This window comes from Protopterus annectens, chromosome 1.part0 (genome assembly GCF_019279795.1).
Source record: "Protopterus annectens isolate FY-2018-M chromosome 1.part0, PAN1.0, whole genome shotgun sequence".
NCBI lineage: Eukaryota > Metazoa > Chordata > Ceratodontiformes > Protopteridae > Protopterus > Protopterus annectens.
In genome coordinates this window covers 676,895,030-676,911,863 of record NC_056725.1, presented here as the reverse complement: position 1 = coordinate 676,911,863, position 16,834 = coordinate 676,895,030, and the positions used below count along the sequence as shown (strand labels likewise).

General features: G+C 43.2%; 1 protein-coding gene across 1 annotated transcript in view; it reads left to right on the top strand.

The window, feature by feature from the left end:
• The window catches only part of PAF1 (PAF1 homolog, Paf1/RNA polymerase II complex component), a 712,617-nt gene that overhangs the window by 48,534 nt on the left and 647,249 nt on the right, over nt 1-16,834 (top strand). Inside the window, exons 2-3 of the mRNA XM_044062107.1 lie at nt 10,345-10,374; nt 10,870-10,962. Coding sequence (XP_043918042.1) covers nt 10,345-10,374; nt 10,870-10,962 — 123 coding nt within the window. The remainder of the gene's footprint in view (nt 1-10,344; nt 10,375-10,869; nt 10,963-16,834) is intronic.

Sequence of the window (16,834 nt, the reverse complement as noted above, 5' to 3'; positions counted from 1 at the left end):
TTTTCTAACCACTTTGGCAACGTGGGTGTCAAATGAGAGGTCGCTGTCTACTTGGGTCCCTAGGTCTCTGATTACTTTTTCTGTACTCAGTGGGTTGCTGTCTATGTGATAATTTGTGGGTACTTTGTTTTTTCCAAAAGGGATGACTATACATTTTTTGGCATTTAGTTTAAGGCCGTGACTACAGCACCAGTTGTCCGTTTCAGTGAGGCCTTTTTGTAGGATGTGTGTATCTGCTGGTGTATCGACTATGGCGCCTAGTTTGCAGTCATCTGCGAACTTTGTCAGCCACAGCCCTCCCATGTTTGCTTTAACATCTGAGAAATAAATGCTGAACAAGAGGGGTCCCAGGACCGATCCCTGTGGGACACCACTTGTGACTGGCTTTGAGTCTGACAGTGCTCCAGCGATTTTAACTTTATGGGTTCTGTCCTTTAGCCAGTTTGCAACCCATCTAGTGACATAAGGGTTTACTTTTAAGCTGTTTAGCTTATCTATGATGCCTGAGTGGGGTATTGTGTCGAAGGCCTTAGCCAAGTCCAGGTATGCTGTATGGACTGCTTTGCCCTCATCAATGGCTCTAGTGACTGTTTCGAAAAAGTCAACCAGGTTTAAAAGGCAGGATCTGCCCTTTACAAAGCCGAACTGGGTGGGGTCAAGCGTCTGTAGGTCCCCTATGTCTCCGTTTATGAGTTCCATAATGATTCTTTCCATAGCTTTGCAGACCAGGCTAGTCAAGCTTATGGGGCGGTAGTTTCCAGGGTCTGTAGAGGCACCCCCCTTGTGGAGTGGGACCACTGTTGCTGTACGCCAGTGTTCAGGTACATATCCCGAAGTAAGGCTAAGGTTAAATAGCATTTTTATGTGTGGGTTTAGCTCCTCTTGGAGTTCACGTAACACGCACCCCGGGATACCGTCAGGTCCCATTGATGCTGTGTTTTTTGCTTTGTTTAGGCGGTTCTCACTTGGACATCTGAGATGACAGGGAGATTACATTCAGCTGGGATAAGTATTTCTTCTTTTGGGGGTGAAGGTAGCGAGAAACTTGCACTGAACCTGTCGGCCAGAATGTTAGCAATATCTGTGGGTTCAGTGTATTTTTTGTTGTTGTGAACCAACTCTGAGCATATCTGAGGGTTTCCGCCCAGGTTTCTAACATAGCTGAAGAAGGCTTTGTGGTTATCTTTAGTGTCCTTAGCGATTTTTCTCTCAGAGTTTGCCTTGGATGTTTTTATGAGAGAACGTAGTTTTCTGCTAATGTTGATCAGAGATGTCTTCCCTTCATGGGATTTCGCTCTGACGTGCAGTAGCTTCCTTCTTTTGTTATACAATTTGTTTATGACTGAGGTCCACCAGACAGGACGCTTACATTTGGTGGAGAGGGACTTTGGATTTGTTTGGGATTGCATGATCCATGCATTCTTGGAGATGTCCATAGAAAGCATTTGTGAAGGATTCGGTATTGTGGGATGTGGTATCCACTGGCATAGTGGGCTTAAAGGATACCATCTCAGTCTTAAGAATAGTGAAGTCTGCTTTTGAGAAGTTTTTCACTGTGGTCTTTTGTGCTGGGGGTGGAGGTGGGATATGTATATCCAGGGTGATTAGTTTGTGGTCAGATCTCACTAGTGAGGGGTATACTTCCGGTGTGGAGCATTTTGTCCCCATGTTTGTGATGATCAGGTCTAGTATATTATCTCCCCTAGTGGGAGAGGTGACTAGTTGTCCCAGTGCATTTGAATTTATGAATTCCAGGAACCTTTGGGCTAGGGTATTAGGGCTAGAATAATGTACCCAATCTGTGTTTGGGTAGTTGAAGTCTCCCAGTATGATGGTATTCTGTGATACATTCATATCCTCCAATGTCTTCAGGAAGGCTGAGTGGGGTTCTTGAGATTGAGAGGGTGGTCTGTAACATGCTACCAGTTGTATAACAGTTTTGCCTATGGTTAGTTGCACCTGTATGGTCTCTGATGCTTCATGTGTTGCTACTAACCTGGAGGTGTGGGTGTCCTTTATGAATATGGGCACTCCCCCTCCCTTTGTGGTTCGGCCCGGGTTTTGGGGCCGAAAAGCATGATACGAGGTATAGCCTGGTAGTGCTGGGGTGCTCTCAGGAGCTTTGAACCAGGTTTCAGTTACTGCACAGACGTCGATGTTCTCCATGCTGAGGAGTGCATCAAGTGCCTGCATCTTGAGATTTAGACTTCTGGCATTGAGCAGCATTACCCTTAGTTTTTTTCCATTTTTGTTTTCTAAGGAGGTGGGTTTGTCTTTTGAGCCTTGCCTAAAAAAGGCACTATGGGGGTGGCAAGAGCCTTAGCCAATATCCGGAAGCCCAGTGGTGACAGGTGTAAGCCATCCCTTGCGAAGCAGCGTGGCTTGTTCAACATATCATCCCAGGCAGACAGACATTGGATCCCCTTAGAATGACACCAGTACTTGTGCCAGTTGTTAAAGCTGATCATCTTGTCTTTGTATTGTGGTATCATTCTTGACCCTAGAAAGTCCTAATGTTTATCTACATAAACTGGAATAGCTAAGTATTAAACCCAATATAATTTTCCTAGGTGATCTAAACTATCCAACTACAGACTGAAAAACCTACACCACCACTAGCGCACAAGCACAGAGATTCTAGGACTAAATACAAATCATGTGGGTCATTTAGATGGTGGCCTTATCCATTCCATGATTGAAAATTATATATTATCCCTAATGAGAATAACTGTGATCATACCATAGATGATTTGGTATAATGATGAGGGGTGTATTATTTACCTGTGATATTTGGAATAAGACAGTCGGTTAAGAATTAGTGTAGTGTGAGACCTAATGTTAAACACCTCATGTTTAACTTGTTAAGGTTGGGTCTCTTGCTAACCAGTCAAAAATGCTAGTACTGAAAAGCAAATAACAGCGGCAAGTTATTTCTCCCTACTGTTAGTACTGGTAATGTGTGGTAATGTGACTTCCCCTTATAAACTTAGAAAGTTGCTACAGTAACCAGATTTGTGCTTGCCTGCATTTTTGAAGGATATGAAATGTAAAATTCAAATGTGTGCCATTATTTAGTGGCTTCAGTCCTCAATGATTTGTCAGAAAACCACAGATTTTATGTGGAACAGCTCAAACATATGATGCAACAATGTGGACATGCTGTGCGTATCTGGATATTTGAGTGGCATGGCAGGGTGAGTTTAAGCTGCTTCATTGCCTAAACATGAGACTGTTGCACTGTCTTTCTGACCACTGCTTGCCAAGTGCTCACATCTCAAGCTTTACTCTGTAAGTGAATTTGTTGGCATCCATGTCTCAAACAGATAAGCAAGATGTTCGTGTTTCACTGTTGCAGTCATCACACTTGGGTTATCCTGCCAGGGGTAGCCCTCAGTCGTCTCGAATACCAGAGGCTTAGTATTTCTGCGTCAGTTGCTGTCACTTCAGGACTGACGTCTGGTCATCAGTGGTATAAAAACAGTTTTTGTTTCCGAATTTGAATCATCTTGAAGTCTTCTAAAGCAAAGTACCCTGTTGGGGATCCTTTTTTTTGCTCTAACCGATGTCAGAAAAAGTTAATTGTCTTGCCTTTGTAAAGCAAATGCCACACAGAGATTTCCATTCTTACTGCGTCACCTGTTTAGGCCCAGACCACGACGTACCTCACTGCCGGTTTTGTGCTTTGTTCATCACCTGAGCTATTCGTCGTCTGGCCGTTATTGTAGCTAAATACTTTAAGCCATCCGACTACCGATCTTCCAAAAAAGCACAAGGATAAAGAAAGAGACAGGCTGCACAGGTCCAAAACTGCCAACGACACTTCCGTTAAGCTAGTAGTCAGTACTTGGGTGCTTTCGCAACCCCTGATGCCCGCTTCGATGGATTGGCAGGCCTCTACCGAGACCCGTTCTGGTAATGTCGTGAGATTCTTCTTTGACTACGGAACCTGTGGATATCTCAACCTTGGATGGGTCCGCAGCCGCTATGCAGGCACTGGCTTCTGAGGAAGTTCTTTGCTCTACTGATATTTGACACAAACCGACGACTTCATTAGCGTCTTCAGTTCTTTTTAAAACTACCAAGTTTCTAAGGCCAGGAGTACGAGCTATGCCTAAAAAACCGACGACCCAAACTCAAGCGATTGCTTCCTTGACACCATCACAGATGCTTAAAATGGCAGAAGACCTGATCATGTTGATTAGGGGAAGCCAGCCTTCCCCTGCTAAAAGAGAGAGACTTGTCCCCAGCAGCTTTATCTGATCAAGAGTCCAACGACTGAGGTTTCTGATTATGAAGACATGCCCTTATCTGCCTATGAGGATTCAGATGCAGAGGAATCCTTTCCTTCTGCCTCCCCTCCAGAGGATTTTTCTTTTGGTGAAACCCTACATACTTTGAGAGAGCATTTCCATTGGGAATACCAGGATTATCCTCAGTCCAAAAAGAAACTCTGGGAATTTTTAGACTCATCACAGCACATACCCTTACCTATCCTTCCTGTTCTGGATGTTTTGGCTGATGTCTTTATGGAGTCCAGTCTAACTCCTGATATGTTACCCCCTGTTCCCAGGAAACCTGATAGGTTATAGAGTCCCTGACTCGCACAAATTTCTTTTCAAAAATCCTACTGCTGACCCGGAGGTCATCTCCCAAGGACCTAAAGGAATAAAAGCAACTACAGCTTAGAATCCCACCCCCTCGGACAGGGATTCCCGAGCATTAGACAGATGGGGTAAAAATGTATACACCTCTGCAACTTTTGCCATTGTGCATTAAATTGCCAGTTCCACATGCTGAAATAAGCAACATACTATGGAACTTAAGCAAAAATTATCTACCTTCCCTGACTGTGCAGAAAATAAAGAATTACAGGAGCTTATGCACTCTGCAAGGCAGGTCAGCAAGCGTACCCTGCAATGTGGGTTTGAGCCCTAGAAGCATCTTGCAGGGCAGCAGTCACAGGTTCTATGCTCAGAAGGCATGCCTGGCTTAAGGAGCAGACCTTGCCAGACCATGTCAAATCAATAACGCACCTCTGAACAAGGACAGTCTGTTTGGCACCAAAGCAGATGAGGTTTTAAAAAAGATGGAAGAAAAAGCTAAGTCTATGCAGACAGTCAAAGATTTTATGCAAGTGCAGCCTCCAAGATTCAGTAGGCATTGCCCTTCAAAATATTGGTCCTTTTCCAGCCCCCTCAAGGCCACCTCAAACTAGATCTAGGGGAAACAGACCCCCCCCCCCAGAGTACAGTCTCAGGGTATGCAGAGATCTAAGCAATGGAGTACCTCCACTTCTAAAACGGGGAGTGCTAAGCCACCCCCTTATGAAAAGAATTCACAATGACTTTTCAACTCCTCTTCTCACCTCTGCCCAATTGCTTGTGCCCCCTAGGTGGAAAACTTGCCCATGACCATGTAAAAAAACTGGACCTCCATCACCAGTGATCAATCGGTCCTCAACATAGTATCCCGGGGTACAAATTTTATTTCCACATGCTGCTAACCCCAAAAGGGTTCCCAGACCTCCCTACAAGCCAGTGAGCAGAGTCACAAAACCACATTTAGTCCCTGCTCTCCATAACGGCAATTTAGCCTGTTCCTGCAGAACAGATAGGCCAGGTTTTTATTCCAGACTACCCAGAAAAGAGGGCACTTGGTGCCCAATCATAGATATATCCATTCTGAACACCTTCCTGGTGGTACCAAAATTCAAAATGCTTACCCTACAGCAGCTTTCCCCTATGCTATCCGAAGATGCTTGGTTAGCCACTCTAGATCTAAAGGAGGCCTTATCTGCACATCCCAATCAGGGACTCCTGCAGGAAAAATCTACGTTTTAAGGCAGGACCTATGCTTTATCATTTCTCTGCACTTCCCTTTGGCTTATCCAGTGCTCCCAGAGTTTTCACAAAATGCTTGGCTCCAGCCATTGTCTAGTGCAGACAGAGAAATATTCAAATTTACCCCTACTTGGGCGATTGTCTGATTCAGGCAGACAGTCAGGAAAAGCTGTTGCAGCACCTGACATTTGTAAAGGACCTTCTAACCTCCCTCGGGTACACCATCAATGAAAAGAAATCCAATCTTATCCCCAGTCAAAAAATTGTATTCCTGGGAGCAAGCTCGGACACAGCATCCCAGATGACATTCCTTATTCCAGAAAAACAAACCTATCTGACAGGATACTTCTCTCATATGGCCACCAAAACCCAGTTATCCGCAAGGAAAATCCTGCAAGTTCTAGGGTTCATGGCCTCATGCATTCTACTAATTCCATATGCCAGACTGCATATTAGGAAACTTCAGTGGTACTTAAAAAGCCTTTGGTGTCAACATTCTCAGGACCTGGAAACTTATACCTATGGTACCTTGTCTAAGGAAAGAGTTCCTCTGGTGGGCAGCAGCATGCAACCACAACAAGGGACTTCTCTTTTCACAATCTCTCGCTGCCCAGACCCTAACCACAGGCACATCCAGACTATGCCTGGGGTGCACATCTGGACGACAGGTGCATTCAGGGCAACTGCAGCCCAAATCAAATTCATCTGCACATCAACCAAAAGGAGATGCTAGCTGTTCAGCACGCAATGACATCTTTCAGATCCCTACTCTCTCCGGGGCCCCTACTAATTAAAACCGACAACACCACAGTGATGTGGTACATCAACAAGCAGGGAGAACCCACTCTGCCGGCTAGCCATGACCCTCTGGAACATGGCCTCAGCCATGCATATTCACCTGCAAGCTCAATTCCTGCCAGGCAAACAAAACTCTCTGGCAGACAACATAAGCAGAATTCTCCTAGACCCACACGAGTAGCAATTAAACCACAACACCTTCAGCCTTGTGACCCAGGAGTGGGGTACCCCGAAGGTGGACCTATTTGCCTCCCCCTACAACCAGCTCAGCAAATTCTGCACTAGGGATCCTCACAGCAAGGCCTGGAAAGTGGAAGCCCTATGCTTCCAGTGGGCATACCTCTCAATCTATGCTTTTCCCCCTCTACCTCTTCTTACAAGAGTACTACTCAAAATAAGGGAGGAAAGACCAAGGGCAATCCTGATTGCCCCAGACTGGCCACGCCAACACTGGTACCCACTACCGCGCAGTCTGTCACCGTTGCCTCCATGGCACCTCCCACAGATCCCAACTCTCCTGACTCAGCAGGAGGGACAGTTCTTGCATCCGCAATTGCAGACCCTGAACCTCGCAGCCTGGCTTATTCCTTGACCTCTCCTCCAGTGGCCAGCCTAAGCAAGCAGGTACTGGATGTCATATGTGAAGCCAGATGACCCAGTACTAGAAAATCCTATGCTGACAAATGGAAAAGGTATTGTTCCTGGATCCAGACTAAAGGAGCGGACCCAGCACAGCCCTCCTTACCTCTCATCCTGGATTTACCTACCAGACCTACTCCACAGGGGCCTATCCTGCTCTTCCATTAAGATCCATGTCTCTGCCATCTCTGCTTATTAACAGTACTTAGCCACCTCTCTTCTCGCAGCCTCTCATCAAGCAGTTCCTGAGAGGGACTAACAGCTTAAGGCCACCAAGAAGAGCCCCTACTCCAGCTTGGGACCTTAACTTTGTGTTTACCCCCCATTTTGAGCCTGCAGTGTCAGCAGAGTTAAAGTTCCTTTCTTGGAAAACAGCCTTGCTTCTGGCCATCACTTTAGCCAGAAGAGTGTCAGAGCTACAAGCACTTATGGCTGTGGCACCCTCCATTATTTTTCATGCTGACAAGGTCTCCCTCAGGACTAACCCAACTTTCATGCCTAAAGTGGTGTCCAGTGTGGCTCTCAACTATCTATCCATTTGCCCACCATTTTCCCTAATCCTCAAAATAAGGGGGAAAGAATTCAATTCTGCACTCTTTAGATGTGTACAGACAGTTCAGATTCTACCTTGATAGGACTAAGCCCTTTAGGAAATCTGACCAGTTACTAGTCAACTTTGCACCAGGGGCAGAGGGTAAGGCCATATCAAAGCAAACCATCTCCAAATGGATAGCACACAGTATCCATTTCCGTTACAAACACCATGGGAAACCACCCCTTCAAAGGGGTCAGAACACATTCCACTAGGGCAACTTCAACCTCTGCAGCCTTTTTCAGAGGAGTCCCTACCAGAGACATTCTGGAAGCTGCAACTTGGAGTTCTGTTCATACCTTCATACCTTCACTAAGCATTACCACCTGCCTATCTTTTCCAAATCCAGGGTGGGCTTTGCACCTGCAGTCCTGCAGGGCATTCTTGCCAGCCCCAACTCTTACCCATTCTTCAGCTTTGGGAATCAACCCAAGTGTGATGACTACAGCAGTGAAACACGAAGAACATAGTACAGTTGTGTACACTTAACATAAATGTAGATGTTCGAGTGTATTCACTGTTGCAGTCGTCGTGGTTTCCCACCCTCCAGCCCCCTTGTCTCTCTGTCTCTCTCTCTCTCTCTCTCTCTCTCTCACTGCTTTCAGGGTTATTGGTATTTACTTTTTACTGGTGGTGTTTTTCCACCATAACTTAGCTCCCTATTTGGGGGCTTCTGACATTTGGGGCAAGAACAACTGATGTAATGGCATTGGCTTCCTGTTTTTATACCACTGACGACTTCCGACGTCAGTCCCGAAGCGACAGCAACTGACGCAGAAATACTAATCCACTGGTATTCGGGCCGACTGAGGGCCACCCCTGGCAGGATAGCCCAAGTGTGATGACTGCAACAGTGAATACAGTCTAACATCTACATTTTTGGTAATTGTACACAACTGTACTTTGGTGGATGCACTCCTAAACCTGTGTATTAATTTTTTATGTTGCAGGTTGTTTTTCATTTCTTCACTTAGTGACATAGGAAAAAAAGCACTAATTTGTGTATTGGTGTGGTTACGCATTTCCTTTGAACGGGTAATACATGATTTTACCTTGGTAACTCTGAAGCATTCACATTTTAGAATACAAATTATTGCACTCTGTAATTGACTATGCCATATTTTATTTCAGGCCTTGTATTTGTACAGTTGCTAATGACACTTAAGTACATGTTGTGTGGAGTGGGTGAGATTAGGACCCCCCCTTTCCAAAGTTTGGGGAACTTAAGTATTTTTGTTGCCTGTACAAGGTACTGTACTTAGAAGCACTAACACTAAAAAAACACTTTTATGTACTATTACTGCCTGTTTCTTAGAAGTGATATTAGTGTGTAGTGTGCAAGTTATTTCTGCATCCTTGCTTACACTGCCTCCTTAAATGATATTTATGCATCTGCTACTTGTTCTAATACTGGTACATTTTCCAAACACAGCAAAATAGAATTGGCTTCCCATTACAGGAACTCCTTTGGCAACTCTTTTCTCAAAAAGATGTTCACACAACTTCAGCTCACTCTGCAGGAGTCTCTTTACCAAGATGCTGTTTGTCTATACCGGGTCTTCCAAAGCTGTCAGCCTTCGAGATGTGCGCACAACAGGGGGTGTAGTAAGAGAAACGTAGAGCATCATTGGCTTCGTTGAATAAATGTAGAAATGGGTTGCAGCTAAACCAGCAGTGTCATCAAATGTAGAAATTATTAGGAATGGATTGCAACTTAAAATCATTTTGATTGGATGAATTGCAATCATGGGGGACACCACTCATTTTCTTGTAAATCTAGCATTAATGTGAGAAAAACAATCATTTTTGGGGTGGGGTGTCAAACCTCCTTTACCCCCAGGCTTATAAGACTTCCATTCTTAAGTCAGTAGTCACGTTACCTTTGGGCAAAGGCATTGTCTGGACCACAGACCAGCCTTTGTAGATAGATGGAGAGTTAGCAGTTGCAGTTTTCCTGCATCGTGACTTTTGCATTTTATGTTTCTCATTATGCTGTCTGCCATGTGAGATTAGTAGGATAGGTACAGCAAGATAGAGACTTGTGAAAGATCTTTCACTTTTGCATACACCAGAATTGTAGATATATTTTAATGCTGCCTAATCCCAGTTTAAAAACTTTTTAAATCATAACTGTGAGTTATTTCCTGTGGTCCTGGATTGATCCATTTTTTTTTTCACCACTTGTTTTGCAGATATAACATTTATAAATTTACAAGGGTTGGAAACTTTTATTTACTGAAACAAAATTTTAACATTTTTGCAACATTTGCTGATTTTGCGTATTGCTACATATCAAAGATTTAACTATATTTTCTCTCTGCACATATGGAAACCATAGTCTTTTTCACCTAAATGTTTGTAAAGTGGAATTATCCTTCCATGAAAGCAAAACTTTATATATTAACAAGTTCAGCATTATTTCAAGTGGCTTTCTTACTTTGACTCCGAAATTTAAAATATTTGTTTTTTTTGTAGGCCTGGAGCTCACAGATCTGTGCCAGAAAGGTAACATCTTCAGTATTATTTTGAGTACTGCATGCATGACTCATTTTGCTAGGACAGGTGTAATTTAGACTAGACTGCACATTGCTACAGTGAAATATGGATCTTATTGTTTTGTGTAAAACTGACATTTTATTTGATTCACTAACTTTCTAAAAGCAGGTGAATAACAAGTGGAGACTTTCTTGAATGACATGGAGCTGGCTTTCTGTCATCAGAGACTTTCCACTTGCTGGTGCACTACAGCTGCTGATTAGTATTACACTTATTTTGAGTTTACCAGTTATGCTGAGGGTGTTTTGACTAAGTTTAAGTTTAGAGTTTTTGTGTAGTCTTTGTTGTTTACTGATGTTGATAAACAGGAGAGCAGCACAGAAACAGAAGCAAATTATTTTACAGCTGTTATTGGCACTTTCCTTGTGACCCACCTGAAAAACAAGGAAGAGTGCAAAGAGTTGGAAGAATTATGTTTAATTGTTTTTAATGTTTGGTCTGCAGGTCGGGAATTGTCTGCAGAGTAAAATATTGCAACACCCTTCCAGATATTCCCTTTGATCCGAAGTTCATTACCTATCCATTTGACCAAAACAGGTAAGGAAGCAAAGCTGTTAACTGGAATGCCAAGTAGCCCTTTCTGTTTTCTTTTTAGATTTTGTACCAATTTTGAGAAGAAATAACTAATGCGCATAAGGTGAAACAGTAGATGTTAGTTATTCTCTGTCGTAACTCCCTTTAATTTGGAAGTGTGCAGTAAGATAGTATCGTGGTCTATTTTAGTAATAAACTTTTCAAATGGTTATTTTGTAGCAGTTGTGTTAGGTGCTGAATAGGGAGAAAAGTGAATTCTTCTGTTTGTTCTTTTCATCCCACTTATTTCTTTATTTGCATTTTCTGTTTAGCTAACAAAGTAATTTGTGATATAATCATGACTGAGTAATTAAAACTGCTGTAGCAGTGTTAATTCAGTAGTAAATATAAAAATGAAGAAAAAAGTAGGAAAATGTAATATTTTGTTATCAGGACTTCCATATGAAGCCGAGACACAATGGAAACAAGGGCTAATGTTCATCTGAGACCACAGAACTTCATTTTACCAGTACAAGTCGTAGAGCAGTTTTCAAACAACATAATAGTAAGTAAGAAGTCTCAGAGGAACAGTAGTAATGAATAGCTAAACTATTAAAAAAATTTGTATATACATATACACACGTACATACACGTACGTGTTTGTGTGTGTGTATATATGTGTATGTAGATATATATATATATGTGTGTATATACATATATATATATATATATATATATATATATATATATATATATATGTATATATATATATATATATATATGTATATATATATATATATATATATATATATATATATGTATATATATAGTCTAGGACTATTCACTGAAAGCACGACTGTGCACAAATCGCTGAAATCTCAATTCACTGCAAACACATTTCACTGAAAGTTATATATGGCCTTTTCCCCACTGTAGTGCGACCCTGAAGTTAGTATATATAGTAAGGGGGTGTGTGGGGGGCATAGCCCCCCCACATAGTTTTGATATAGATTATGTTCAAAAAAGAGTAATTTATTGGAATTGCAAGTTTCCATGTATATAGTTAAAATAGGTGGGGGGCTACACCTCCCAATGTGAGGGGTGGTGCCCCGCACACCCCCCCTTACTATATATACTAACTCCAGGGTCGCACTGCAGTGGGGAAAAGGCCATATATAACTTTCAGTGAAATGTTTGTCTTTTGGCATTTCCCGGTTAGGGGTCGCCACAGCGGAACTCCGGTTCCCTAATGATTGGCAGTAGATTTTCACAAACGTAGAGGTGCCAGCTTGACGTTCAACCTTCAACGAAGGCACGCCCATTTACGCATGTCTTTTGAACGCCCACCCAACCGCGGGGAGGGCATACAGACTCCACACAGAAGGCTCTCCCTGCACTCCAGCCGAGAATCGAACGGGAGAACCTCTTGCTGTGAGGCAACAATGCTACCACAGCACCACCGCGGATATAACTGTTTCAGTGAATTGAGCTTTCAGTGAATAGTCTTAGACCTTTCTTCTCTCTCTCTCTCTCTATATATATATATATATATATATATATATATATATATATATATATATATATATATAGTTCCACTTCAAAAAAATCGAATCTCAAAACACTGAGACCATAACATCTAAAACTTGTAACATCAAATTTCATAACACTGAAAATGTATAACATCGAGTAGTGTATCATCAAGCATGTAAATATTATAGTGTAATCTGTTCATTTTGTGGTATCACTATAAGGTGTTGTAGTTTTTATTTAAACAGTTATTTATATAGTGTAAGAATTTATACTATTTATGTAGTGTTTATTTTGCCACTCTGTACGTGTTTTTAATCTATACAGGTAAGTGCTTTAGACATTGTGTACATTTTTTATGGTGATCACTATATAGTGGGGTTAGGAAATTAACTTTTTTCCCACTGTAGTGCGATCTTGGAGTTTATTATATTTAATTTATTGGGGGTGTGGAGGGCATAGCCACAGTAAAATGTTTTTGTTAGTTTGGTGGTGTTATAGGTGGAGGGGATGTTATTTACATGTGTTTTGTAGTTTTCACTGTTGCGATGCAAAGTTTCAGTGTTATGAGTTTTCGATGGTATGAGTTTTAGATGCTTTGGGTTTTCGATGTTATGGTCTTAGTGTTTTGAAGTTCGATGTTGTGAGTTTTTAGATGTTTTGAAGGGCAACCATATATATATGTGGCTTACTATGAAAATATCGAAAGTCGTAATAAAATACATTTACCTGTGTGATTCACATGTGCAGTGTTTTGCATAATAACAAGGTCAGTGTTGAAATGCATGTAGTAAAAGGATCACATTCGCACTTTCAACATTATTTTTGCAGTTCACTACTACAAATCACGTAACATTTTTGCAGGGGGCAAGCCCCCCTGCACCCACCACACCCCCTGCAAATAATTCTAAGATTGCACTACAGTGGGGAAAAGGGTAATTTTCCAATCCCCATTGTACCATGATCTGTAGTCATAAATTTGATCACATATGTGCGAATGCATAGTGACATTCCCTACACTACACACTGTCAGTATTGCAGGTCGGCGATAATGGGACTCAACCAAATGAGGATTGACATTCCTGATGTTCTTCATCTCACATTGCTGCAGTCCTTACACTTGGGTAGTCCGCTGTCCTCGGTCGGCCCGAATATCAAAGTATAAGGCTGACGTCGGTCAAGGCGCATTAGACTGACATCAGGACGTCAGGGTACAAATGCGCATGACTGACGTCATATCCTCAGTCTTTTTTGCCGCATGGTCCGATGCAGAAGAGCGTTGCAAGTGCCGTTCGGCGTTCTGAAATTTTTCGAATTCGGAGTTTCAGACCGAGTCAAAGTTGGCTAAGTACCCCGTTGGGGAATATTTTAGTTTTTTCTTGCCTCAGTGGTTTACCGGATGTCAGAAAAAGTGAATAACTGTATTTCTTGTGGGAAACAGATACCGCATAGAGATTATCATACTTTGTGTATTCCTTGTTTAGGGCCTGAGCACGACGTTGTTGGGTGTCGCTTTTGTGCTAGATTCAATAAGCGCACTATTAAGAGAAGGTTAGATTGTGCCAGGTTAGTCTTGAAGCGGTGCAATTATAATATGCCGTCGGATGCTCCGGCGTCCGCTTCTTCAAGAAGCGCAAGGATAAAGCAGCTAAGCCCAGGCTAGACGAGTCGTCCGTACCGGACGCCGGTTCTTTAGAGGTGTCGGTGGAGCCGGTGGTTCCACCGGAGGTTTCTCGGGAGTCCCAGGGGGAGACCTTGTTATTGCAGGATGTGGCCTCTCAGGAGGCAGGTCAGGCTGAAGGGGCTTCTCAGGTTACTGTACTCCCCTCCCTTCCTAGGATGGTTAGGCCTTCTCCTTCTGTTTCCAAGGCTTCTCCCAGAGGCAGGCCAGGTTTAGCTTCAGTTGGTGTCACTCCTAGTTCTTCAGGATCTGTGCCCAAGAAGCATATGCTTAAAATGGCAGAAGATTTGATTACCTTGATTAGAGGTTCTTTGCCCCTCCTGATAAGAGGCCTAGGGTGGAACCTGAGTTGGGGAGTTTTGAGCAGGCTTCAGATGTTTCAGAGTCTTCGGCTGAAGACTTGCAGGAGTATTCTCCTTATTCTGATTCTGATGTGGATGATTCTACTCCTTCTGCTTCTCCTCCTGAGGATTTTTCTTTTTCAGAGACTCTTCATTCCATGAGGGAGCATTTTAAGTGGGAAGGTCAGGACTTCTCTGATTCCAGGAAAAGGCTTAGGGAATTTTTGTTTTTACCCCAGCATAGGCCTTTGGCTATACCTCCTGTTCTGGATGTTGTGGAGGATGTGTTTGCAGAGGCTTCTCTTAATCCTGATTCTTTGCCTCCTGCTCCTGTTCAGCCGGATAGATATTATAGGGTGCCTGAAGCTCATAAGTATCTTCTTAAAAGTCCTAGGGCGGACCCAGAAACTGTTAGTCAGGGGCCTAAGGGTGTTAAGGCTTCTGTTGTTAAAAATCTGGTTCCTCCAGATAAAGAGGCCAGGGCTTTGGATAGATGGGGAAAGAAAGTCTATACTTCTTCCACCCTAGCTATGAGGGCTTTGAATTGCCAGTTTCACATGTTGAAATACCAAAACTATCTACTTTCTCAATTGAGGTCTAAGGTAGATGCTCTGGCGGAAGGTATTGAGTGTAAAGAGTTACAAGATTTGGTACATGTCTCTGAACAAGTGGGTAAGCATTCTTTGCAATGTGGTTTTGATGCTGTACAGGCCTCGTCTAGGGTGGCTGCCACTGGGTCAGTTCTTCGCAGGCACGCCTGGCTGAGGGATCAGAATTTATCTGACCATGTTAAGACAAGGATTTTAGATGCTCCTTTACAATCTGATGTGTTTGGTTCACCTGTTGAGGCAGTCTTAAAGAAAATGGAAGACAAGGCTAAGTCTATGCAGACTGTTAAAGATTTTTTGCAGGTTCAGCCTCCGAAGTTTAGCAGAAATTGGCCTACCAAGGGGTGGACGTATCCTTCTTATGATTCCCAGTCTAGGGGTAGGTCTAGACGTGGTAGGGGCAGAGCTCAGGGCTCTTTCAGGCCTAGAACAGGGAGTTCACCTGCACAGTCTTCGGGTGAGGGCAGGGGTCAGTCCTTTCGTAAACAGACCCAATGACCTACCTTTTCAGCTGCCAGAGCCTTCTCGTCTGGCAGCACCTTTGGGAGGAAGGTTGGCACTTTTCAAGGGAAATTGGAGTTTAATTACCCAAGACAGATGGGTACTGGATATCATACACCAAGGTTACAGGTTTTATTTCCATACCTTGCCTCCTTTCAAAGACATGCCAGACGTTCCTCCTCAGCAAAGAATAGAGGCTCACAAACAGATTTCTCTGCTGCTCCAAATAGGAGCCATACAACCGGTCCCTCTGTCAGAAGTGGGCCTAGGATTTTATTCTCGCCTGTTCCTAGTACCAAAGAAGGGGAACACGTGGAGACCAATTTTGGATTTATCTATCCTCAACACTTATCTGGACATTCCCAAGTTCAAAATGTTGACGTTACAACAGCTTTTACCTCTACTGGGCAAAGATCACTGGATGGTGACTCTGGATCTCAAGGAGGCTTACCTTCATGTTCCTATCAGGCTAAATTGCAGGAAGTATCTACGTTTTCGGGCTGGGACTTCTCATTATCAGTTCTCTGCATTGCCCTTTGGCTTATCTACTGCGCCCAGAGTGTTCACGAAGGTTCTGGCTCCAGTGATAGCTTTCTTCAGACTAAGAGGAATACAGATCTATCCTTATTTGGACGATTGCCTGATTCTGGCTCAAGGAAAGGACGAACTTCTTCATCATCTACACTATGTGATAGCAGTGCTAAGATGCCTGGGGTATTCTGTGCACGAAATAAAGTCCAGTCTAGTACCCTCTTAGGACATGTGCTTTCTGGGTGTGAGACTGAATACAGCATCCCAGATGGCCTTTTTGACCCCGGACAAACAAAAGAATCTTTCTCTTTACTTCCATCAATTGTCTCATCAGTCCAGGCTGACTGCAAGGATAGTCCTTCAAGCCTTGGGGTTCATGGCATCTTGTATTCTGGTGCTTCCCAATGCCAAACTGCATATGAGGAAGATACAATGGTATCTCAAAAATGTATGGACACAGCACTGCCAAGATATGGACACTGTCATTCAGATAATACCTTGCATTCAAAAGGAATTTTTGTGGTGGGCTCAGGAATGTCACCTAAACAAGGGACTCTCTGTGACCCGGCCAGAGGCGAGTCAGATTCTAACGACAGATGCCTCAGACAAAGCTTGGGGAGCTCATCTAAATGGAAAGTGGATACAAGACACGTGGCCTGCCAGACTTCTACATCTACATATCAACCTGAAGGAGATGTTAGCAGTCC